We start from the raw sequence: 25386 nt of genomic DNA on the forward strand, positions 1-25386 counted from the left end.
TTCCCAGGATCCTTCATGCTCGGCACTTTGGAGCTGACTGTGAAGGCATCTCTGGTTTTACTGTTGAACTGCTTCAGAACAAAACAAAACAAAACACACACACACACACACACACACACACACATCCTGGGTTTTCACAGCTCAACAGCTACAAGACAACCAAAAAAAAAAAAAATGTACTGATGTTTCTGCTTCAAACATCACACTTTTACTCATTTGGCATGAAATTTTTTTTAAAATAAATCAAGCAAATATAGATTTGACACAATTATATATTCATTTAATGCAGAATGATCAGTTGTTAACTTAATCTTCCTATTAGCCCTTCCTAACTAATCTCCCATGTTTTCCCCACTCCTTACCTTCATTATAGGAAGAAGATCTTCTACTTTATTGACATTTTCAAGAGCCTGGCGGACTTCTAGTAAACCTCTGGGGTTGTAGGCCCTGAGACAGAAGATTAAAAAGTTTAACACAGAAGGAAGAAACCAGAAAAGTGAGGGAACCGATTCAGTTACATCTGCATAAGACACTTCCTCAGAATGTTCAAAAGAAACTCCATGAGTTTTTGGCCGATTTACCCGTGGTACACCAGTATTCTGTCTTTGATGAACTCCAGGATGTTGTCAAAGTAAGCCAGGTATCTGATGTTGATAATCTGTCCCCTGTGGAAATAAAGACAGAAAAACAGGTTTCAGCTTTCAGTGTCAGCGCCAAGGCTACAGTATATGAAAACCTGAAGAAACTGGATCATCTTACAAGGAATCTGAATAAATGTTTTTGCACTACAAAGTAAAGCCCAAAAAAATCAAGTTGCTCAAGGGACTCATGGGAGTGATACCGGATCAGATTGATGTGATTGTTGAATCCTCGACTGAGACTCCTGGCAGGCATCTGGTCCAACCACAGAACCGGCTGGTCAGGATCCGCGATCCTACAAACACAGGAAAAGCCTCTTTTTTATCGCAGAAATCCAGTCTTTTGGTAAAACAGGCAGAAGAAAGGCTTTTGTCTGTTTCATCTCACACTTTAAACAAACCACACTGTGTAGAGAGACTAACAGATTTTAGTTCCCTGTGCTGTAACTTAACTTTTCAACTGCTCAGACACATAAAACAAGCTGAATATGAGCCAGAGTCTAGACTTTAGACTTTATTTTGTTATGTACCATAACAACATCAACATCTGCCTTTTGTGCCCCTTTAAACTGAGCTGTAGGGTCATTTCTTACACTAAGATTCTTTAAGAAGAACTCAACACTAAATCCCCTTTTGTTGAGTCAGTCATTTATATCCACAGTCACTTTATTATATTTTCAGTCAATCCCATTCTATAGAGTTTGATGCAACATAGATTATTTTCCTTTTATCCAAACAAAATCGAGTAATTCACTGTAAACCTTGCCTGGTACACCACACCATAACATTTTTCAGTGCCGTTTTTTTTTAAATATGTGACATTTGCAGCATGTTTAACCTAAAAAGTGTTGTTAAACTGTTCTTTAATTTCCTCACCTCCTCCATTTGACGGCTATGTCGAACATGTCTCTCCACTGCATCTGTCTCGTCTTTCCGTTGACTCGCACTTTGGAGTTGCTCCATGTCCGATGCATGGCCTGCATCACTTCTAGGGTTGCTAAACCCATGGCTGAAAACACAAAAGCAAGTCTAATTTTTACTGCTGTTATTAACACTTAAATGGGCTTTATGAACTGTAGCATCTGTCAGTGGTTACCTCTGTGTATTCTCCTGTTAGGTAAGAAACCAGGGGTGTCGTATTGCATTAGCGCCCCCAGATGGTCGGCTGTGCATATCAGCTTCTGAACTTCACTGCTGTAGCTGTCAAAATTCTGTGGCAGTACATCCCTGTAAACCAAAAAGGAAGTCGGGGCAGATGAACTTGTTCAAAGTTTTCAAAGTGTGCAGGTTTTGCTAGTCAAAGGTCAGATGTCCTTAGAAAGCAGAAGAAACAAGTTTCATTCTGCTTGTAGACGCATAAAAACATCTGGCTGAAGAAGACCGCAGTTTTCACATCACATGGAGAAGATGGCAGGTGTTAGCTTTCAACCACAAATCGGTTTGCCTCAGCTTCGAGCTGGTGAGCCTGTGGCTCACGTAATGGCTCCCGATTTCTCAGAATTCCATATGACGACCCAGTTGAGGTGAAGTGAAGGACAACTGAGGTTAACTTCAAATAAAACCAAAATGTATGACTCTCATCTGCTACGGCTCCAGGTGTGAATGAGCTGTAACGAACATGTCAAACCTACTTGATATGAGGCTGCAGGCCGGGCTGTTCCTCATAGTCTTCTATTAAGAAAGGCAGGTTCTTGGCCCAGTGGTTCTTGAAGTTGCCTGGTAAATCCTGGTCCACGTTGTACTCGGCTACTGGGACGTCCAAGTGGGAGTGCAGGTAGCGAGAGTACTCTAGTGGTAAAACAAGGTGAAGAAGAATAAAACAGCCAGCATGGATTCATTTTTGAAGTTACAGTTTTTCAGTTATATACAATTTTACATTAACTAGCCCTTAAAAAGTAGAATGCATAAGTATGTAAAGCACAAAAATTATATATATAGTTAGCTACACAATACTTTTTCCATCATTGTTGCTAAACATGTATGATCAACATGACTTCACAAAGCAATTCAGGTTGATTGGTAGTACAGTGAACAAACCTTTATGTCACATTCATACAGTTTAACAATGATTCATTACAAATGATCTAGTACAAGAAAAGAATAAACCCTCCCCCCTAACACTGATACATGCAATTATTTATTACAAACTCTAAGCTCTTTTATCAAGCCTCATCGCTGCTGTTATTGCCTAGAGTAATATTAGTGCGTTAACTACAAAGAAACACCTGTGTGATAAGTGTGCAGTTACTGAAAATGAAAACACACTTTCCAGCCAATCAGAATCAAGAATATTCAGTGGATAAACTCTCTGAATCTGACTTACTTGAACCTATTTTCAAAACATGATTTGAGTAGTTGTTATAAAAGCATGTTAATAAAGTAGGAGGTTCTTGACAGTGTAAGTGCACAAGATTCAAAACGTAAAAGCACAACTCATTTCAGTTGCATTAGCGAAAGGCACTGAATAAACCTGAGATACATGATGGAGCCTCACATGTGTGTCAAGGACACAGACCTCTGAGGTATTTCACTTTGAGGTATTCAGAGCTGGCCTTCTGTCCCAGCAGAGGATCATTCAGCATGACTTTAGTCTGAGCCTTGATGCCCTCGTAGAACTGTCCCATGGCCACGTGACTTAACCCCTTCATGTACTGACACACCTCGTTGTAGGGCTCCAGCTGAAGACACCTCTGGAGGACAACAGAACAGGAGAAAAGTGTGAGAAATGCAATTTATATTTGTCACTGGACTGATACAACAGATGGATATGCAGTTTATTTGTCTTGCTAACTAACCCAGCTTGTTTAAAAATGATTCCATTTTCACAGTAGAACAGAAATAAGACTTTAATAAGATGTTATTACAGTGTGACAGAGGAGTGGGGGACCAAGCTCTTTTCTTCAGTATGGATTCTTTTACCTTGAAGTTCCCTATGGCCTCCTGTAATGAGCCGTGGTGGTACAGCATCATGCCTCGGAGCTGGAGAGACTGGATGTGGTTCTGATTCAACATGAGCGCTTTCTGAAAACTTTCCATTGCTGACTCAAAATCACCCAGCTCTCTGAAAGAAGGAAGAAGACACAACAAGACAGCAACAGTCGATGCACTGTTAGTAAAACAGGGACAAAGGTAGGACTCACTTCCCTAAACATAAAGCACACAGTTTTTATCCATAAAAATGTGGAAGAAACAATGAATTCAGCTCAAAGAAAACGGCCTGTACCTGTAGGCCTGTCCTAGGCTTTTATATGCATCTATAAAGTCAGACTTCAACTTTAGTGCCTCTTTGAATGTCTCAATGGCTTCCTGATGAGAAAAAACACAACAACCTTTCACATACTGGCAACACAGAGTTAACAGGAAGTTGCAAAAGGGAACACGTAGACCTAAAATCTGGACTCAGCAGACCTTGTGTATCAGATATTTGCAAATTTTGTAGTTCACACCCATAATCACAACACAACACAAGTGACCACCTCTGACATGATCTGGCTTCTGTGCTCATACTTCACATTACCTATAGGAAACTGCAGATACTGCTGCACAAAGAAAATATCGGTTTGTGGTTGACCGCACTGATAGAGAACAGTCTGGGTATCTCACCTGGAACAGGGACTTCAAAAGCCTGTCTGAAATGTTTGGGAAATGCAAATCAGCTGTACGAAAGATCATGAATACTAATTCGGAAATCTTGTGAGAACAAGCAAATGATTTATTTAAAAAAACCAAACAGGCAAAGGCTGCCATTAATAATAAAGTATAAGAAAAACAATGTGAAACAGGAGCACCTCTGATGTCCCTCACCACCACTGGTGCTTTTAAAGGGAAAAAATATATCAAATATGGAAAACCTCTGCCCTTGTCGAAGAGTGGGGCATCCAATCCAACTTAGGTACTTCAAGTGGATGGTAGATAATAAAACGCCTTTAATGGATTTGGGCTAACGCATTAAAAAAATACATCAATGTGTACAGAAAAAACATCGCCTCAGTCACAGTTTATGCCGATAAAAAGCACCTTGTGCAATGTTGTCAAATCCACAAGGACATGCTGCAGCAGATCCCCGTCATAAAACAGTACACAAATGCCACTTTCACTCCCAGAATACATCACACTACTACAACTAAAATTAACAGTGAGCGTCAAATGTACTAAAGGCTCACTATTTTGTATATATTTGCATGTTGCATTGTTTGTTGCCTAGCAGCTCTCTGTAGGTGCCGTACAGGGATTCCCCCAGGAAGCTGGTTAGTGCACGTACAGTATGTGACTGGATAAAACCCCGCAACCGGAGGAAACGTGCCGCCTAGCATTACACAAGCCTTGCAGTGGTATCACCAAAAAAACAGCAGTTAGTGTGAAATGGTTTCCTCTGACAAATAAAGTTCTCCCAAAGCAGACAAGTCTATTTTGCAGCCGCTCATAAATGACTTCAATGTACAGGAATTTAAACAAGAAGATAAACTTACACAGGCACACAGCATTCGGAGCTTTGATATAATTCATGTTCCAGGACATTAACACTGTAAAATGTATTAAATCAATGTGACCTGGATGTGAACAAGTGGCAGGAAATCATGATTTCATTTATGGTTTTTGCAAAGAAAAAAAACAACCCTACATTTGTGTATTGTTAGCCCTGTAGTTACTGTAGTGGTGTACAGTGGTGTTAGTTCCGTCTTATGGTGCCAGGTCAGACTCCATAAAGAAAGGTTTAAGAGTCTCCTGCAGCAGGTTCCACATCTAGTTTAGACATATAGAACCATTTTGTGAGGAAATTGAATTCAGTGATTTTCAAGGCCTGAAGATACCTTGCTGTTTTGTTTGTCATTCTCTACCAAAACAAATCCCCCAAAAGACAAAGACTGACTTCGCCCAAATGTATGTTCCTATGCATCCAAATGCTGTTATGTTTCCAGTAGTAACAGGACACTGGCCACAACAGTTTACAGTAAACAAAGGCCTCTTGTAATGTTGATGGTCCAGAACTCGCTTCTAGTAACAGAAAGTGAAGTGACAAATGAGGTGCTGATTACGCACTACAGTCCCTCCAAGTAAATTTAAAAATGGTGTTCATTCCATGTTTTTTGTAATAAACAAAATACACACAAACCCCATTGAGCAGCTTACCCTGAGCATGCCTCTGTGGAAGAAGGTGAGGCCTTTATACAGCATGGCGATAGGCTGGTTCTTCCTTAACTCTAAAGACTGCTGGAAGTCCTCCATAGCTGCAACATAGTCCTGGTGGGAAGGTGTAACACAGTGTCAGTGCGCTGACATGAACAGGCAGACACACATGCATGTAATGCACATCTGACAACTAAACCTCTGAAATGAAGAGCAGTGTTCCTCTGTGTCTGTAGAGACGAGCTGAGGGCTGCAGCTGGATTGCTTTGGTGAGATCGCCCAGAGCCTCACTGATGCGACCCAGAGGAGACAGGATCTGAGGACGCATAAAAACACACATCAACACATAATGGTGATCTAGGTAACAGAATGGTGCATGAAGAGATTCTGCTGGTCGATGCTCAGTTGTGCAGTATTTCCTTTTAGACAGGCTGACTAGTTTTCTACAGGAAAAGGTGGTCTTAGGTATTTTCAAATGTTTTGAGGACCCAAAATCCACTCAGGTCATCTTCTTAGCCTTCAGGCTACAGAAGGCTGTTAACATATTCAGATTAATTATACATAACAAGACCACGGCACCACTCAGTGACACTAACCAACTCAAAAAAGACCTTGGAGGATAAAAACAGTATTGTGTTTTAAACTATTAGAGGAACTCTAGAGGGCAAACTCCGTTCATTCAATGGGTATTGGCATGAAGCCACCACCTTTTGTCACCTCACCTCTGTATACAGTTGCGCCTTACCTCTGCTCTCTGTTCGTAGACTTCTGGCCAGTTTGGCTCGAGTGTGATGACTCGATTGAGCTCGTACAATGCCAGGTCAGCATTCTTTATGTCCTGGCATGAAGACACAAGAAGGGGGAGGGCAGTTGATATAAAGCTTCATAGTGAACAAAACTGGAGACATAGCAACAAACAGCTAAAGACACAAAAAACTGCTGTCCAGCTGTTTTTGGAGGGAACACTTCCATAACTGCAAGGTCATTCTGTGCTCACTGCACCCGAAACTGCTGTCATCAGAGTTCAACAAATTAACTTTAGCCAAAACTTAATTATTCCATTTATGACACTGTAAACACTCTAACCAACCTGAAGACACAAGAAAAGCTGGTGGTAATTTCTGTGGAACATTTCCACTGCATTTAATTGCTGACAAGTGAATAAACAAACATTATGTACCTTGTATGAGTTACAAGGTGCCTCACAGATACACAGAAATTACATTAACATGCAGTTCAACAAGAATGTCAGGGAAAGGCAGAAAAATAAAACTAGGAACCGGTGTGTGATTAATGCCGAATGGTGCAGTTGTGTTCTACAACTATCACTCACCTGTAGACTTTTCTTCCCATAAGCTATTCCTCTGCCATAAATGGCACTGACCAGCTCTGGGTCACCCTGTGTCAAAGGCAAAACACACCAGGAAAACATTCTTGGTTTGAGCCCAAAGAAATTAAGTTGCATTTTATTTCTACTTCTGAGGGACAGTGCAAAATATGAAGTGATTCATTCCTAACAGGTGTCATGAGAGACAATTTAGTAACTTAAATGGATGCAAACACACCTGTAGTAAAAGTGAGAAGTGTTTGATGGCTTCATCATAAAGGCCGTTGCCTATCAGAACATAGCCTATAGCTGCAGAGAAACAACAAATAATGATGAATCACCGGCAAAACACAGCACAGTCATATCGTTCTGTTCAGGAACGACTCGCCGACTTACCGAGTTCTTCATTCATGTTGTGGTTATCGACAGGGAAGGGGATTTTTTTCTGTTCTATAAACAGCTTGGCCTGGTTCTGTGACAGATATAGAAAAAACAACGCAGCAAGATGAAAATAGGAGTACACACTGGCACGCAAAGGAAACAGTAAAACATAGATTTCCTCTGTGAAGCCAGTGACAGGTTGACCAAACAAAGAAGAAACACAGAAGAAGTAAAAAATTACTGACACTTATACGTATAAAAGGCTTTCATCAAGCTTTACTCTTTCAAGGTTCACCCGAGGAATGTCAAGCATACTTCCTATTGCCAAGCTAATTCTTGTGTACTATTAAATATAAATATAAAAGGGCTCATTTCTCCTTCTCTGCAAGGCACATTGTCCTCACTGTGTAATCCCAAATGGAGAATAGCACCATGCCCTACAGGATGCAAATTTGACACCATGCAAATGTGGCTGTGGCAGCATTTTGGGTTTCCAAACCAGCAACAAGACAATACCTTGCAAAATTTAGCACATCAGATGGCCTAGCAACACATGTAACATAAGCAGTATCATCAGAATCACACATCTCTGGCATGTGGTCAAATGTTTGAAGCTCATTTCTCCCTTCCTGGCTCATTATGGAGGACACTTTCTTCAATGCAAATGTTTTTCACATTTAAGGCTTTTTTAAGGAACTTAATACCAGTATACACTATTTTTGCTGGCCTCCTGTGCCTCTCAGCTCACTGCAGTGATGCAGAAGTGTAGTCCAGGGTGTGGTCAGCGTACAATGACCGACAGTGACGCCGTTCCGAGGTTCAACAAGAAGGGGATGGTAAAACAGTGCTTTTCAGCTTCACTTTTAAACTGCTGTGCTTATTTACCTTTAACATATGTACAGTCACCATGTACATAAAGAGACAGTGTGAATCGTAATTTTCTTCAATGAGGTACAACTTAAAACATCAGAATATCAAACCAGGAACCAAGCACTGACAGCCAGAGTAACCACTACATCGAAATAACATTTTTCAAACTTTATTCAACAATAGGAAGGAATAACAGCTAATAAACTTTTATCAGTTGATTCAGACTTTAAACTGTGTCACACAGAAATTTAGGACATAGCACAAGGTTGTGCTGTTGAGATCAAAACAAGCAGATCAGAATCAACAAGAAAGCTTTTCTTTCTAAAGGAAACCGTTAGAAACCATGTTCTTCTACATATGATTGGTGTGTGTGTGTGTGTCTGTATCTGTGTGTAAAATCTCACCAGGATCTTCTCTGCGTTAAGTGAGAAGACTGACTCGCAGGGCGGGTTGCTTCCCTCCTCACAGTCTGGGTCTTCCAACTGTAAAAGTGTGGACTCTGAAAAAATATGTGAACACATCAATCATTTTTAAAAATTACAATCACAAATAGCCCCCCCGTCTAACCATTCATCCTCCAGGTTGCATTTAACTAGTATAAGAGTTCAATCAAAACATGTCCGCGATGTCGAGCTGACCTGGACCCATTTATGGTGAATTCCAAATCGACAAGGCATGTCAGCACTTAGGTTCACTGTGTATCACTTGTACTGATTTTTGGTCACCCTATAGAGAGAGCTACACACCTGCTTCATTTGGCAGTTTAAAGCTGTAGATTAAATTTATACCAAAGTCTGTTAAGCATGCACGCAGCGGCCCGGGGCCCCTTAGCTCCGAACAAAATTTCGTTTAATATCAGACCCAGCAAAGAAAATAAGCTAATTATTTTGGCATCTTGCCTGGAAAATGATCAAAACAATAAACTTGGGCTGAAACATGCAAAAAACACTGCTGTGGTGATATATAATGTCTTAAAAATCACATTAAGAGTGTCTACTCACTGAGCACACATTCATTAAACCAAACAGCACTGCTCTCATTCTCTCAGGCATCTTCCACCAAAGTACTACACAGAAAGAATAACAGTAAAACACTATAGGAACTGAGTGGTGGGTGCATCATTTATGTGCAGAATCTAACAGAAGCAAGCTGCAATAAGAATAATGTTCCAGTTTTGCTGTGTTAGATATTTAATGTTGCTGTAATCCAAGACAGCACCAAAGTTCCGTGTTTTTGAATAGAGTTTGGTTTTGAGGGCTAGCTAAAAATGCAGTTTGTGAATACACTTTAAAGTTGCCTTAGAGTTACTGTACACATGGATATGCTTTCACTCTTTGGTTACTATTCGTGTTATTTGTTTTTTTTTTTTTATCTTTGATTTCAAACCTGTTTTTATAATCTCAACAGCAGAAAAAGCAAGAGCTTATCACAGTTGTGTCTTCTGGGCTGTCACTCATTGTTGTTATTAGCCCCTTAAACGTTAGCTTACAAACGCCTAAGCTAGCCGGGTTGCACAGCGCGAGTTGAATCAACGAGGACGTGGCAAAGTAACCGCGACAACAGAGACTTTACCGCAGTCCGCCGCGTACTCTTCCCACTCGGACAGCGAGCTGCATCCCTGCCTGTGGAGCTCATTGTTGAACAAAGTCAGCGTAGAGAAATACTCGGTGGAGAAGATAGTCCGAGACAAGTGCAGTAGTGAAAGCACTACCACAACAACAGCCCGGCTGGAAGGGGCCATGTTGTGCTACATGTGTGACAGCGGAAGCTGTTGCAGTTCGACCAAACCGAACCAACACGCCCCCCTCAGTCTGGGGGAAGCGAACATGACGACCGCATTATACTACATTAACCGAGATGCTCTGCGGCTGTCAAACCGGGTGCTCTAGTGTTGTGATGTCAAGCAAAACAAACAAAAAACTAGTTTTGGTTCTAAACTTCAACTTAAAACGAAGCTCCCCAACTGTCAGCCATAATAACAATGCAGGTCTTAAAACGTCCTTAAAAACACTGATTTCAGTAGTTACAATGTCATACACTGGATTAAAAAGTCTTAAACTAAAGCATTCCTTGTGCCTACAAATTATAAACTATGCTATTTATAATTTTAAAGACTCACTGTGCAATAACATACATTTATACATGCTGTATATAGCCAACTACATATACTTGTTATACTGTATATTTACATATACTGTACATAACCAGCTACTGAATAAAGTGACTTATTATATTATTATATGCATGAAATTACTCATTCCGCTCTCGCACACAACTGTATTGGTTCCTACATTAACAGACACATTTAGGCCATTTTATTCCTACTGTTTTCAAATGGCCTCTGGCACTACAGTGATTACAAACTGGAGTTCATCCTTAACTAACATTTTCATTTATTTCTAATATTATTATAATATAGTAGGCCTAGTACAGTCAGTGTTTGGAGAACATTAAAATCCCTTACTTAGTTACAAAGATTAAATAAACAAAATAACAATACAGAAGTAATAAGATTAAATAATTAAAGTGTCAAAGGAAAAGTACTTATTAGGTAGCAGAATGGCTCCTGTCAGTACTGTTTTATTATACAGTATATTAGCCTACATTATGATATTATTATTAGTGTTACAGTTACAGTAACAGCTATTGTATATAGTTTATGCTGTAAAATGAATGTAATAGTTATATAAAACTGTAAATAGCATTAAGTGTAAGTACAAAATTACACTGCACTCACTCATAACTGTACTTAAGTAAATGTACTCAGTTAAATGTCACCGCTGAATATTACATTATAGTTTAACGTTGTAGTGTATGGCATAATATTGTAGCAGAGAAGAATCTCGTTTTTAAATTTCCTTTTTACATCTTTAACTTCTTAAACCTAAGTAAAAACATCAAATCAGATTCAACCACAAAACACAGAGCCTGACACTTCAACCTTTCTGATTTTGAACCTTTATTCTGAAGGTGGAATTCTGGAGCCATCTTACTTCCTGTTTAGTTGTCCCTCATGCTAGCGGCTTGTTGTAGGCGATTACATGGAATCATGGGGAAAGATGCCTTTAGATGTGTTGAATGTAACGAAAAAGCAACTGAACTGCACCGGGATTACAACAACGGGATCCTGAAGCTAACCATATGTGTGCGTTAACCTTTAACATCTTGAATTTGAGCCGTTTGGTTACAGGTTGTGATGAAGATGCTAGCTAACATGGTTTGCCTTAAGGACGTAGCCCAACCTAGATTTCCTATTAACTTTCTCAATTCTTAAATTAAAGCATTTAAATATGTATGATCTATGTTAACTATGACATATGACATAGGTCGATGTCCGTATCATTATGACATTTTGTCCTGCCAGTGTAGAGCGACATACAGGTAACTGTATCATTATGACATTTTGAGTCATGCCAGTGTAGAGCGACATACAGGTAACCTTACACCTGTGTGTAGCATCAGAACTGGTTGTTTTGTTTGAATGTTGTAACAGCTGAACAAACTGAACAGATAATACAGTACATGCAAGCAAATAAACACAGCTTGGATAACATCCCTTAACCGTTTTCTATGAACTAGTGGGATCATCTCTTAATGGTAATAATCCTTAAGCAACAACGTTTAAATAACACTTGCAACGATTCTTTGAGCGGGTATAAGTGTTGACATTACTCTGTGTGTGTGTGTGTGTGTCTCCAGGGGTCCTGCCAGAAGCCAGTGGACAAGTACATAGAGTATGACCCTGTTATCATCCTGATTGATGCCATTCTGTGCAAGACGCAGGCTTTTAGGCACATTTTATTCAACACAAGATTGAATGTAAGTAAGGAGAGTGACTGTGCATCTTCCACCACAGACTGAAAACTGTAGACTACACCCATACTAGCACTTATTAATGTCTCAGTTTATGAAAAAAAAACATCTGAGCACACTGATAGTGTTTTTTGAGTAGGACACTTATGTGCTTCAGAGAAAACATCTGCCAAATGAATTTAGTGTAAAGTCTTATCCTGTCAGTCTTGGTGTCATACTCATTTCACCACAGCATTTATGTGATCCTGCGTGTCCTCCTTCACCTCTCCAGATCCACTGGAAGTTGTGTGTGTTCTGCCTACTGTGTGAGGCATACCTCAGGTGGTCTCTGCTCCACGGCTCTGAGCAGAGCAATGACCCTGCTGACATCATCAGGTACACGAAGGAATGGGAGTTCTATGCCATGTTTGGATCAGCCACCCTCGGTGAGATCATCAAGAGATGAATTATACATCTGTCAGATAGATGCTGTTTGTATCCCAGCCATAGTGTAGCATGAAATATAAGAAGTGTCACTCTGAATACATGGAAACTAAAAATTAACATTTTTCACAACATTTTATAGAAAATGTGGGTGGAAATGGGCTATGCTCATATCCTGGAGCTTGGCTGCAGATTCATTTGCTGATTTTTTTAATTCAATAAACATATACAGTATAAATCATTTAGTCAATCAGAATCCTAAATATTTTTGATTTGTAATGTTATAAAAGAGAAAATAGGAATTCCTCATGAAGAATGAGGAAATGCTGGCAATACAGGTTTAACACACTGACACATCCATACATGCAGGTCTAACATTGTCAGATGGTTTTGCACTATAGACTCATTAAGATTTGTCACTAAATACATATTGGTGCTGTTTGATGTTGTTGGTGATCGTCTGTCGTGTCTGCGTGATGGACCTGCAGAGCTGTCAGCGTTTTGCATCAGTGTGCTGTGGTTCCTTTGGCTGGTGGTGGTTCAACTGCAGGGTGGAGCCATAGACTTCAGCCTGCTCCTCAGAGCCCTGCTGCTGTCCTGCTACGGCAAAGTCCTTCTAATACCCACTGTCATCTGGGAACATGACTACTCCCCGCTCTGTCTGGGCCTCATCAAACTATTTGTGCTCACATCAAACTCACAGGCCATCAGAGGTAGGGAACATTTTCACTTTGCAGCCAGACTGAAATATTTCATGTTTCCCAGAGGGTAAACTGCAAAATAAAAAAAAGCACCTTGAATCCTCTGGCACCATTAACAGGTCAGAATTTGTTTATCCAATACCTGCAGAACAAATTCCCATCAGCTTCAGCTGTACCATGTTTGGTGCTAATGTTAGCATGCTAACACACCAAACAAAGATTATAAACATTGTTATGGCATGTTCGCAGCTCAAATTACCACTGTGCTTAACTACAGCCTGACAGAGCTTCTCGTACAGCTACAGTAAAAAATTGATAGTACAATTTAAAAAAACGTATGAGAAAGAGCTTTTAAGGAAATGCCTAATAATTTTGAATAAGGAGCATACGTTGTACCAGTATTTCGCAAATAAAACAGGCTTTTCCAAAAATATTTTTCTCATTATTTTAGAGAAATCTTTGAAACCTTTATGGAACATTGATTATTGATATTATTTATAATAATAAGCTTGTACCTTGTGAGACATCAGTGGTACATAGTGCTGTTACTACATTCTTAAAACAACACTTTAAAGCACTAGAAAGTGATAACACAAAAATCTCCTGACAACAGAGGACCCAGACTCTGAAAATAAATCTGTTACACAGCCCATGTTTCTTGTGTAATTATTTCTTCAGCAGCAGCTCTGGAAACATAAATCCGCTCATTGTGTTTGACTGCTGGTTTGCACATTGTGTGTATGATTCCTGATTTTTTTGGACGTACTGTTGCTAACATGAAAAAAAAACTGTGGGAAAATGTGTCTTTCTATAATTTTCTTAACCCTTTTCTCCTTTATCTTTTCTGCAGTGATCCTGAACAGCAGCAGGCGTCTGTCACTGAGTGCTGTATGTGTAGGAGTGCTGTCAGAGATGTGTGTGGCTCAGGCCTGTAAGAAGCTTCCATGGAGTGTCCAGGACATTAAAATGAAAATGTGAGAGAAGCATCAGTAACCTCAGAGGTGATCAAGAGAGCATGGAAGTCGACTTGTGCCAAAGAGAGGCTGTTTCTAATAAACCCTCTACACACAGGGTTGGAAAAGAGAAAGAATATGGTTTTGTGAAGTGGTTTTCCCTTTTTTATTGTTTGTTTTTGTTTTTTGTTTTCTTGTTTGCTGCTCATGCCAGTAGGTAAGTTCAGTCTACTTCAGAACCACCCTGAAACATAAAACCTATTGCTCCCTGTGTGGTGGAGGTCTGCCTGGTGCTTCATGGTGACATCAGCCAAAGAAAAGCCTTTGTGAACATGTAGTGGCTGCAGGCTGAGTTATTGTTTGGCTACTCAAACTGAGGCAGGGAGGAGCAGAAGACACATTTCTGTTTCATGCTGTGCTCTTACACAAAAAGGTCCATCTTCATTTTGAAGGGATATCAAGGAGGTGGCCGTGGACAATGAGCTCCCAAGTCAAGATTCCAGTGAGACTTTGACTTGATTTGATTGGTTTATAAACATTAGTTTACACGGTGTGGGACTCTCCCGTGATCTGAATCACTGCCAAACAGGCTGTAATTCCACAGCTTTCTAGGAATGACACAAACACAGACCCTGAGGCTTTAATTTCACAATAACTACTTCTCTGTCTGGGCAGGAGCCAGCCAACACACTCCACATTCTTCAGCTCAGTGGTGAAGTGCTTACTTTAACTCACACACAGATAAATGTTCGCTTTCCTCTTATTGTACTAAAAGCTTCTACTGTATGTTTGCTCGTGTGATAGTAGGAACGACATCATTCATCTTGGGCTTTGTCTAAAATCAAATACAACAGTGTTACAGTGCACAGACAGGATTTTTAATGAAGACTTTAACACTGACATGTCTTCACTCTATTTTTATCTTTACCAATGATTTGTTTCATCTGTATTTCATTCCTTCCACCATCTGCCATCACCATAAAGTCTGAACTCTGTGCAGTAAAATGTGCACCCAGCTCATTGTTTTGTCACAAATTATCCTCCAGTTACAACTAATAAAAAGCACACTGTAAAAGCCAGTCAGTGGTGCCTATATTTTTGACAATGGTGTTGAAAGCTGATTATGATATAAAAGCGATGAGCATGGGGCGGCTGTGGCAGGAGGTAGAGTGGGGTCGTCTCCAACCCGGAACGGTGGTGGTTCGATTCCCAGTTTCTCCAGTCCACATGTTGAAGTGTCTTTGAGCAGGATGGTCCCGATGATATCACCGGTGTGTGAATGTGTGAATGGCCAATGCATAGAAAAGCGCTATACAAGTATAAAACCATTTACCAAATAATGATGTAATGTTGAAATAGCCACAGGCTGCAGAGGAACACAGGAAACACTGTAGACAAATGTTGCCCTCAGAGCTGCCTGTTATAAAGAAAAGGCATTAAGAGATCAAATAAAATGTTTGTATTTTATTGTATTGCTGATATTTGTGTGACAAGTTGTTTCTATGTGTATGTGTGTTGCCTTGTACACACCTTCATGTTGTTACTGGTCTATGAATAGTTCAGGAGACAGCACACGAATATGGAATGTTTTGTTAGGTGTCCTCACCCTGGGTGTATTTGTGCTACAGTCTCCATGGAGAGTAACACAATCTGATTCATCCTGAGTTTTTAACACAAAAATGTCATAATACACTCCACTAGAACATACCAACCATCTCATTCTGCCAGAGAGAAACTGGTGTTTTCATTGACGCGCAGCAGAAATGTTGAAAGGAATGTATCTATTTCAATATCACACGCCTTACAGTATTAGTATTAGTATTAGTAGCAGTTTAACCTCAGTCTGACTAATCGGATTACTGTAACAGCAATCACCTCACAGCCTTTTGCCAGGTCTGGATCACTGAACTGTAAATCTGTACAAAAGCCTCTGCCTCTGCTGTCATGTGCATTTATGTCAAAGTACTGACTAGTCAGTTGTCAGCCAAACCACACAGACCAGATCTGAAACACTAATAGGTTTGTCTGAGTTGGTCACACTGGGATCCATAGACTGAAGAGGGCGACAATAAAAACCGTATAACTCAGGAGCTTCAGTTTTACAGAGGAAGCTGACACAGACAACACAAAATACCAGCAATCAGTTTTTTTCCATGTAAAAACACATCAGCACCAGTGTTCCACTTTAGTCACAAAAAGCACAGCTTTCACATGTTATTGTGACAAGTTGTCTGCTGGTCCTCATAGCCTCGCTCTGATGTGGCAGTCTGTCCCATCCCTGCCTGTGGAGAGAGTGATGCACACCTTGGATTTGCTCTCTTGATCAAGATTATGTTAATCTGCTCTAATCGCCCAACAGATTCTCAGCCAGCACAAGACTAGAGCACAGAGCAGAGAGAGTAAGACAACATAGACTGTAGCTGAGGCACACTGCATAAACACAAAACATGCTGCACATAGGATGGTCACATGACCCATTTCTTCAGTCTCTCATGGAGCTTTGTGAGAATTTAAATAGTCTCTGGATATGAAAACATAGTGTTCATCAGTAATTCTTCTGAATGGCACAGTATGTGGAGCTGCTACGTCAAAGGCATGACACACTGCTGCAGTAATGATCAGTTAAAGCAGAGCTGCAGCAGCACACAGGCAGTCAAGGCCAGCATGCAGATCTGTGCATTTAAATGCAGGTCAGAGTAAGATGCATTCAGGAATGAGAAGGAAGTAGGGCACCAGGGAGAGGAAGGAGAAGAGGGAGAGCACTGTAGAGTTCTTGTGTTTCACTGGGGTTGTTTCACATTTTGGAGATAAAGATGATCATTAATATTTTGTGTGGTATCATTTTGTTTTCATTTTTAGCCATGCTAGCACTATGGCCAACTTTCTACTGCCTTTACTGGAGTAATGTGCATAAATCACCCCAAAACAACTAACTAATTTCTAGTAAGACTTAACATTAGTTCTGTATCTATATTTCATTAATTTCTAGTAAGACCTAACATTAGTTCTGTATCTATATTTCATGTAGAAGAACTGTATAAAGTTGGCAGCCAACAACACATTTCTGCTATTCAAATCACTCAGTGGTTAAGGAAACATCACTTCAAACCTGAAAAGTATGGAATAACTTTATTAAATTCATATGAGTATAATAGGAGCATTGAGAAACAGTAGTATGGTCGTTCATGGATTAGAGAACAGGTGTAATGATCAATAGTGACAACATAACCTTCAAATGTTCTCTGAACACCTTTTGTCTATGCAATGCAAAATACATTAAAACCTTTTATCATTTTAATGTTTTAATGAATTATTATGAAATATATATATTATGATACAAAGAATAAATATGAAGTCAGACATTTCACTTTTCTGGTCTCACACTAAGTTTCCACTAACATATTCAAACCAGTATAACAGTGAGTACATAGAAAAGGTGGATTATAATTTGTGTATTTAGTCTGTCGATGATCATTACTGGCTGGAAAAATTGTTATATTTGAGGCTCTAATGCTCCATTGTGATTTTCTTCGCTGATTTATTTGGCTCAAATTAAACAGTGTCAGCTTTAGTCAGCTGAGGAAGAAGCTTTATGTGTTTCAGTTAACTTTTGCACATTTCCAGGCTGGTGAAACATGCCCAGTAGATATCACTGAGCTCAGAGGTTATTTTGTGGTGCACACACTTCCACAGCCTTCCTATATTTACTAGAATCCTTCTTAACACCCACTGAAGCAGGGGTGTGAATTCTGAGACGTCTGATTGCAGAAGAACTTACTGCAAGTCAAAACCCATCATTACATCCAGTGTTTTTAACAAAATTTGTATTCTCTCCAGGGTGAAGACATAGAAATGTTTTCTTACTAGGAACCAACACCACAACATTGTGCCACAGGTTTACGCCGAGTGCCATGTTATACATCCAGTAATATCATGAAAAAGGGGCCGGTAGAAAAGTGGGAAACACACACTATTCGCTGGTGTTCAATTCAAAACTCCTCTGAAACTCTCGTGCTGTATTTAGTTACCATAGCGTTGCTGTACAAGGAGCACCACAGCCTGTGTAATAAAGACAGACTCAAAGAGAATCAGCTAGCCGTAGCTTTGGGAGGTGGAACGCATGACAGCTACAAGCGTGCATAATCGCAGTCGAACACTTAAAATGTTTGAACAAGTGAGGAATGCGTGGTGTAGCTTAAAACTGTTACCTGTGCAAGGTGTGGATAGTACAGCTGCTACATGCAGAAGATTAAAATTGATTTTGACAGAATAAAATGTTGCAGAAAACTGATGCATTGCTTATTATATTATGTATAAGTTGAAGTCCATGTTTGAGGTAAAGTGTACAATTTCGGGAAAGTATCAACCCAAAAAACAAAAAATAAAAATAAAAAAGGAAGCATCAAAAATGCACCACACTCGACAGCTGCATCATTGTCAATTAGAGGTAAAAAGTGCCTCTGACAGAGAAGTGACCAGAGTGAACATTCAAATCTCTTAGCACACCATTTAATCTGGTCTTTCTATTAATTTGATAGATTTACATTAATTAAATGCCATTAACATTTGGTTAATTCATCAACTTTCACTTTCTACACATTTAAAAACCAAGTGCAGTAAAGCGGGTCAGACAAACAGGTGATGACCTCTTCTCGTCCCCACGGTGAACAGCAAACCACAGGGTTATAAAGGCACTGATTGTGGTTATATCCAATAAGAAGCCTGGGTCAGGATTTTTTTTTAAATGTTTTAAAATTATATTGTTTTGACTGTTTTGAGTATGATTTGAGCTTCAGATTAGCAAAAGATTGCAGTCATAAAGTCTTTAGCTGACACTAACTGGGTCATCTGACTGGAAATGCAGCATTCAGATCAGGTTCACAGACCAGAAAGCTCCACAACAAATAACACAGAGGACAGTCAGTCAAACTCATTAGGCGATGGAGTCAGAAACTTGCAAATGCACAGTGGATATATTCAGCAAAGTGAAAGGCAGCTGTCTGGATCAGAGATAAAACAAAACCAGCTGCCTTTGATTTCACTCTGCTCATCTATATGACCTGGACGACTGAGAATCTTCAGACATACAGTATGTGATGAGTAGTTTTTAACCTTTCCTCGTGCTAAGCTAACTGGCTGCTGCCTGAAACCTTCTATTTAACAGATATACAAGAGTAGTAATAGCAAAAAACAAATAAGCACATTTCCCAAACTGTTATTTTAATAGAACCTCACAAAGTCAGACTGGAGGAAATCGAGAATTAGCTTTCAGGCTTTAACTTTACTCACTTTTAATAGCAACGATCAAACTGTTCAACCATCAATTTTGTACACAGCAACTGTTACTGCACCTTTGACTTCGAGCTCTTTCCACAGCACATGTAGGTGTTTTAGACTTTCATATGTCAAGTGGTGACATCCGGCTTACAATAACCATGATTAAACATCAAACACTTTGTGTAAATTGAAAATATGAGTAGTTCGTTGAGTAGGCTAAAGGCATAGTGTTCGCTCCATCAGTGAAGCCCCTAACTCCATTCATCAGCTGCAAAATGACTTGTAAAGACATTTTTTTTCAAGACAACCAACATCATTATGAAGTTTACCTTAGAAACAAAATATAACCATTCATGATAAGTAAGCTAGGACAGCGTTTTCTTCAGCACCAAATACATCTCATTTTGACGGCTGTACTTTCTTTGGTTTGTGCCCCACAAGCGCACAAATAGTGGACCAGTCTACAAACATGATATGATCTATACAGACACTATACAGCTTCTCAAGGTGAGGGTTGGTGCTGATGCAATAAAGTCTGCCTGCAGTTTGAGTGCTAGGACAGCTGTCATGTATGACAGTACATGCTACAGGTTCAGCTGAGACCTTTGCTGTAGAGTTTAGATATGAAGGAAGACAGAACAGACCATTCAGGTGTATCAGAAGTACAAAAATGTGCACATCCAAATGCAATAGCTTGTCGTGGGTCAATGGGTGTAAAAGATACCTGGAGTTTAAAGTAAGGCTCCATCTGTGGAGTGTTTAGTTCAAAGTTTCAATGAAAAACACTCTTCAAACAGCAAGCAGAGATTCACCAGGAGAGAGTTATTTCACTGTACTGGAAGGTATTTTCATGTTTTGTTCCAAGTGAAAAACGCCTGCTGTTACAATCTTGTTAGCGACCAGTACTGTCAGGTAACTGAAACCCCGCATTATATAAATGTAGGACAGCCCGTAGGAGATATGCAGGTATGATGAAACACCGTCATAATGTCCATTACATCCCTCAGACGTGTCTTAAATAGTGATCAGACAGGTCTTAAGCCTGTTGTTAGTGTTGGCAGGATGAGGTTGCTGAAGATGTTTATATAGGACACCAAGTATAAAACAGCCTGTACTCAGCTGATATTTGCTACCAGGTGTAGAGCTACAGTTGTGCGTTTACACTGTAAGCAACAGCTGAAGGCCACAGAAACCCGACTGCTGAAAATGTGACACTAACACATTCATGCACTTCTGATGGAGTATTTTATCTTTTATTTTATTTAACCTTTATTGTACCAGGAAGTCCCACTGAGATCAAGATCTCTTTTTTTAAGGGAGACCTGACCAGGATTTGCCTGAGCAGATTAGGAATGAATGTCTCAGAGCTGGTTATGAGGAAAATTGCTGAATAAGTCACTTTATCTTTTTTTGTTTGTTTGTTTTTACTGATTATTTTCAGCTTGATAGTTAGCACTTGCTACCTGGCTATGTTAAAGGATAATCTTCATTTATTCCAACTTGGGTTTTATTTACATGTCTATTGATTATGATCACACTTCACTGCAGCTGTTCACATCTGGGAGCAGCTGCCTGAGTTTCTCATCCCGTCTGACTTCTTTTTGGCGATCCTGCCACTTTCCCAGACCTCAACCATCAACTCAGTACATGCAATGTTATAACGGACAGGAATGATGGCCGTAACAGTGGAAATGAGACCTGAGTTGCAATTAACAAAAAGGATCATAATTTGCCAGATTCACGTCTTAGTGTTTGATATTACTTGGATGTTATCTGGGCCTTCTTCAGTGACACATCACAGTTCATGAAACACAGCACTGTTTCTGTAGCCTAACACACTGGGCTTCCAGGTTTGTCACAATGCAAAACTGTTTTCAGCGTTTAACATTTCACATTTTCAGAGCACATATCTGCTCCTTCTGAAAAGCAAAAAAAGACTGTATTCAGCATACAGGTATGAGGACTCCACCTCTTTCTCCATTCGTGAGGTCTGACAACTCATCTCCAGACCTTTCCAATTTATACACATCACTGATTAGTAACAAACAGTCTCCATCAGCATGTCCACAAAGTCGATAACCTCTTTGATTGCAGAGCTCAGAAATCTCTGCATTCACTTTTGATGCCCCAGTTTTGGGGATTCCCATTTCGTACATGCCGGACGCCTGTACCTGGGTAGAGCTGCAGTACAAAACATCCATAGAGTAACAGGAAAGCAAATATCTGGTTGTTTATATTATATAATAAATAAAATTTTGTCCATATATTTTGTATATGTAAAAAAAAAAAAGGCGACAGCCAAACCACTTGATATAGAAGCAGCAGCAGAGCCTTTTAAAAAAAGAAATATATTGTATATATTGCCTAATTATGAGTATAAGAAGTCTTTAAATACTATCCATCACAACTCCTGAGTTTCTGAGGATGTTAAACAGCCATCAGTCAAAAAAAACATCTGGCCACTCAGCTCCGCAGCCTGATAAGGCTCCTGGTCAAGCAGCGAGGAAAAAACATTCTGCAGCACAAGCAGGTATACGTTTCACCTGAGGAAGAGTTAAAGTTAAGCTGGAGCTGGTGCTTTACAGTTATAGTCTATTATGGTCATTGGACACCATAACCTGCTATCTCTAAGCAACCTCACTGTTCTTGGAGGCCAGAGAGTTTCCAAAGCCACTCAGCTTTTCCACCAGCTTAACTCAGTCTGTTACCCCCAGGATGTCTACTACCCATCTGCAGAGAAATGCTGAGAATGAGCCCTCAGATGGCAACATGAAAAGAATCCCAGCTGTCGTCTTTGCCGCTGCTGCTTCCATTCTTGGCCGTCATCATTGTTGCTGTCCCATATCCAACCTCTCCATCCGGCTGTTCTCCAGTGGGAGTGTTGCCAGGCTCGGGGTAATACTCATCGTCCTCATCGAAGTAGCCATTGTCCATCATGCTGAGGCTGGACGCGGCGCTCAGGTCCTGGCAGCTCCCTTTGTACTCCTGGATTGACTCGTGCAGTGACCACAGCTGGCACAGCAAGGACATGTCCTGCTGACGCAAGCCCACCTGGAGCAGGCAGAAACAAGATCCTGATAAATACAGGACACACTTCTGTTGGAGTCATTCAGCATTTTAGAGCCTTTCCTTTGTTGACATAAGGTTTTCTGAACATCTGCTACCGTACAGTCCGCAAAGAAAAACACAAGATTGTCCACTGTAGACCTGACACAACCTGCAGAAATCAAGTGAATGTTCAAGCATGGCTATGAACTACATTATACTCTATATCTGAGCTAAACATAACATATATTTTTCCTTAATGGTGAAAAATAACAACTGGACTGCGACAGACTGGCGACATGTCCAGGGTGGACCCCGCCTCTCGTCCAGTGTCAGCTGGGATTGGCTCCAGCTCCCTTGTGACCCTACTCAGGAATAAGCTGTATAGATAATGTATGGACTGACCAACTTTCACATCATATTATGAGCTTCTCAAGTGTGAAGATGTGACGCTCTTGTAATACCTTTGGGTCAGTCCTTGGTACCTAACAGACTGTTTACACTATTTCCTGACAATGTAAAGGCTAAATTATTAATTAATTAATAGAAAAAATGACTGCAGTCCTACTTGACATTAAAACAATACTGTAGGAAGACAAAAAAAGACTACTGGTAGGGTTGAAGAGTACATTACTGCATACCACTCAACTGTCAGTGCTGCAGTGTGAACTGAGGGTCATGAGTTCAGTTCAGACAGCTCAGACTGAGCACTGCGCACTTTAGTTCTAAAATAAAGGACACTGACGACTGAGAAGACAATGTGTCATGGTAATACATTAACAGAAACAAGGCAATAAGCCCTGGGTTGCTTGCTGCAGAGAGAGTAAAGCACACAATGAGGGATTTCTACTTTTAATTAAAGCCTGTAACAAAAATTCAAAGAGCAGAGTTTGTAGAAAACAAACTTTTAAAGTGAGACTAAATTGTAGTAAATGGAGCTTAGGATATAAATCAGCACAGGCATGTAGTTTAGTTTGTTTTATCCAGTGCATAGCTGTGGTGAAGACGGGTTTTATCTTCACACGTTGTGTACGAAAAAAAAAACTCTGGAAATTAATAGGATATCCGAATAAATTTGGCAAGTATTAACTTTACTAAAAAAAAAATTAATAATAATCTCATTCGGAAAATTTAGGTAAATTGGAGTTTGATCGACTGTATTATTTTCCAACAACAAATATTCAAAGTGAACTGTTGCAACATACGAGATCCATACACGAAAGTTGACATTTTATATATATAATGCGGTGCACTGTAATTGTTATGTATGCCGAATCGATCACGAGACTCTAATTAAATGTAAAAACCTTAAGTTGTGTGCCAAGACTCGGTGAAATTTGTCCAAAAGACCAGGCCATAACAAACCGCCACAGTTTCTTTATGGAATTTGGCTCAGTACAAATGTGCAGCGAGCATTAAGCTTAAACGGCTCGCGACAAAACCAGGGGTGAAAAACGGAGTTTCTTGTCGACAAATCAAACGTACACTCCCTAAAATGTTACCATCTCTTTCCGTAGAAGAGCCAGAGCGGCATCGAGGTTGGCAGGCTTGTTCGCCAGCAGGTTGTCGGTGTTGTTCCTGCCTCGGCTCAGGTCGTCCTGGATCATGGTTTTCTTCACGTACATCCTCTCCATTTCTCTCCAGGAGCCGCCGCTTGAGTTCAGCAAGCCGCTCAGGCTCTTCGGCAGGGGGGGACTTCTCCTACTACCACCACTGCTTCTGTGCATGAATAAAACATAGTCTTTACAAAGGCCCCCATGACATGAACCTTTCAAGACCATTACAAACTCAAACTTAAATAATTTGTGAGTGCATTAGCATTCAGTATAGTACAGCCCTCAATCTTTGGGATAAAGTCTTTACTTGGCTTTTATTTTGAAGATAAACTTCTGGTCTTGTTATGGTTCATTGTTGTAAACCTATAGCTCAGTAGTAAAATCCGCTTCCTGTCCTTTAAACACAGTTGCTGCTGGGCGTCTCCCTGCCAGCTTGTCTTTTTTTCTGGTTTTAGTTTTTTTAAGTGATCATGTTTAAATATATTGTTATTATTATAATCTATTGTTTATTAATACAAATGGATGTAAACACCAGAGCAGAACACAATAAAACAGCAAGGCTACAAAAGACACTGATTAATTTTAAAATGAGACAATAGAACATCGCTGGAAAAAGTTCAGAGCTTAGAGTTAGTCACACTAATAACGAGGATGAAACAGGCCTTCATAAATTCCATGCAGTTTTGGCTATTAAATTTTACATATTTATTAACTGTTATACACTTTCACTTAAGTTAAATGGTTGTTGAAAAAAACGTAACGCCTTCAAAGTAAAAGTGACTGTTGTTTTATACTGATCATTCCTTTAGGTTTGTTCAATACATTTAAATGCACTAATCTTTGATGTTAGAAAATCTATAAAATGTTCTGCCTCAAATAATGAAATGCTATTGCCTGCTAACGTAAACAGCTGATACTTTTGAACTAAATGTCTGTCTACTGAATCCCTGCAGTAAAACAAATAGATGTTCCCCAGATGACAGAGTGGAGACAGAGGGTCTGAGGTCATGCTAGGAGTGTGTGTGGGACAATAGTGTGAGAATAAAGGACAGATGGTGGTCTTTACTACCCGACCCCCTATCCTGCAGCCCTGTCACAGCGATAACACAACAATAACCTTGAAATCAACAAACAAAAGCATCACACATGCTCTTCAGAATGATAGAGGAGTGTGGTGTACCACACACACACACACACAGAGTCAGGCAGAGGAAGCTGCAAGCCTATTTCTAATTGCTCTAATGAAATCACTTTAATCTCACTTGCTCCATAATG

General features: G+C 39.9%; 3 protein-coding genes across 6 annotated transcripts in view; 1 reads left to right on the forward strand and 2 right to left on the reverse strand.

The window, feature by feature from the left end:
- Positions 1 to 10193, reverse strand: part of ttc13 (tetratricopeptide repeat domain 13) — a 13376-nt gene extending 3183 nt beyond the window's left edge. The window contains exons 1-18 of one of the 3 annotated variants that reach the window (XM_020615398.1): positions 9916 to 10193; positions 8748 to 8842; positions 7489 to 7564; positions 7331 to 7401; positions 7099 to 7164; positions 6511 to 6603; positions 5965 to 6081; positions 5769 to 5879; positions 3862 to 3944; positions 3558 to 3699; positions 3154 to 3328; positions 2270 to 2426; positions 1735 to 1865; positions 1515 to 1647; positions 842 to 934; positions 582 to 665; positions 363 to 447; positions 1 to 68 (exon numbers count right to left, since the gene is read on the reverse strand). The exon at positions 1 to 68 is cut by the window's left edge and continues 39 nt beyond it. In XM_020615398.1, coding sequence (XP_020471054.1) covers positions 1 to 68; positions 363 to 447; positions 582 to 665; positions 842 to 934; positions 1515 to 1647; positions 1735 to 1865; positions 2270 to 2426; positions 3154 to 3328; positions 3558 to 3699; positions 3862 to 3944; positions 5769 to 5879; positions 5965 to 6081; positions 6511 to 6603; positions 7099 to 7164; positions 7331 to 7401; positions 7489 to 7564; positions 8748 to 8842; positions 9916 to 10084 — 1949 coding nt within the window. In that variant the 5' untranslated portion in view covers positions 10085 to 10193. Of the gene's footprint in view, positions 72 to 362; positions 448 to 581; positions 666 to 841; positions 935 to 1514; positions 1648 to 1734; positions 1866 to 2269; positions 2427 to 3153; positions 3329 to 3557; positions 3700 to 3861; positions 3945 to 5768; positions 5880 to 5964; positions 6082 to 6510; positions 6604 to 7098; positions 7165 to 7330; positions 7402 to 7488; positions 7565 to 8747; positions 8843 to 9729; positions 9872 to 9915 lie in introns of those variants that run through there. The other 2 variants (XM_020615397.1, XM_020615399.1) reach the window with 2 other exon arrangements.
- Positions 10194 to 11306: 1113 nt separating this feature from the next.
- arv1 (ARV1 homolog, fatty acid homeostasis modulator) lies at positions 11307 to 15505 on the forward strand. Of its 2 annotated transcripts, none has more exons than XM_020615374.1 (5): positions 11307 to 11488; positions 12043 to 12162; positions 12428 to 12581; positions 13068 to 13292; positions 14131 to 15505. In XM_020615374.1, the coding sequence occupies exons 1-5, from the start codon at positions 11357 to 11359 to the stop codon at positions 14256 to 14258; spliced, it is 759 nt and encodes a 252-aa protein (XP_020471030.1). In that variant the 5' UTR covers positions 11307 to 11356; the 3' UTR covers positions 14259 to 15505. The 2 variants fall into 2 exon arrangements, with proteins under 2 accessions (XP_020471030.1, XP_020471031.1); XM_020615375.1 differs by lacking the exon at positions 11307 to 11488 and adding an exon at positions 11789 to 11940.
- A 4002-nt stretch (positions 15506 to 19507) lies between these two features.
- On the reverse strand, positions 19508 to 24282 carry fam89a (family with sequence similarity 89 member A). Its single transcript, XM_020615403.1, has 2 exons — positions 24058 to 24282; positions 19508 to 22561 (listed from the first exon to the last, which is right to left on the reverse strand). Exons 1-2 carry the CDS (start codon positions 24280 to 24282, stop codon positions 22268 to 22270), a joined length of 519 nt encoding a protein of 172 aa, XP_020471059.1. The 3' UTR covers positions 19508 to 22267.
- Between the last annotated feature and the right edge of the window lie 1104 nt (positions 24283 to 25386).

This window comes from Monopterus albus, unplaced genomic scaffold (assembly GCF_001952655.1).
Source record: "Monopterus albus unplaced genomic scaffold, M_albus_1.0 scaffold164.1, whole genome shotgun sequence".
Taxonomy (NCBI): domain Eukaryota; kingdom Metazoa; phylum Chordata; class Actinopteri; order Synbranchiformes; family Synbranchidae; genus Monopterus; species Monopterus albus.

Coding starts and splice junctions, on each gene's coding strand:
- arv1 (XM_020615374.1), top strand. CDS start 11,357: ATGCTAGCGGCTTGTTGTAGGCGATTACATGGAATCATGGGGAAAGAT. Junction 11,489..12,042: donor TCCTGAAGCTAACCATATGT/GTGCGTTAACCT, acceptor GTGTGTCTCCAG/GGGTCCTGCCAGAAGCCAGT. Junction 13,293..14,130: donor AAACTCACAGGCCATCAGAG/GTAGGGAACATT, acceptor TCTTTTCTGCAG/TGATCCTGAACAGCAGCAGG.
- fam89a (XM_020615403.1), bottom strand. CDS start 24,282: ATGCACAGAAGCAGTGGTGGTAGTAGGAGAAGTCCCCCCCTGCCGAAG. Junction 22,562..24,057: donor CTCTTCTACGGAAAGAGATG/GTAACATTTTAG, acceptor TGCCTGCTCCAG/GTGGGCTTGCGTCAGCAGGA.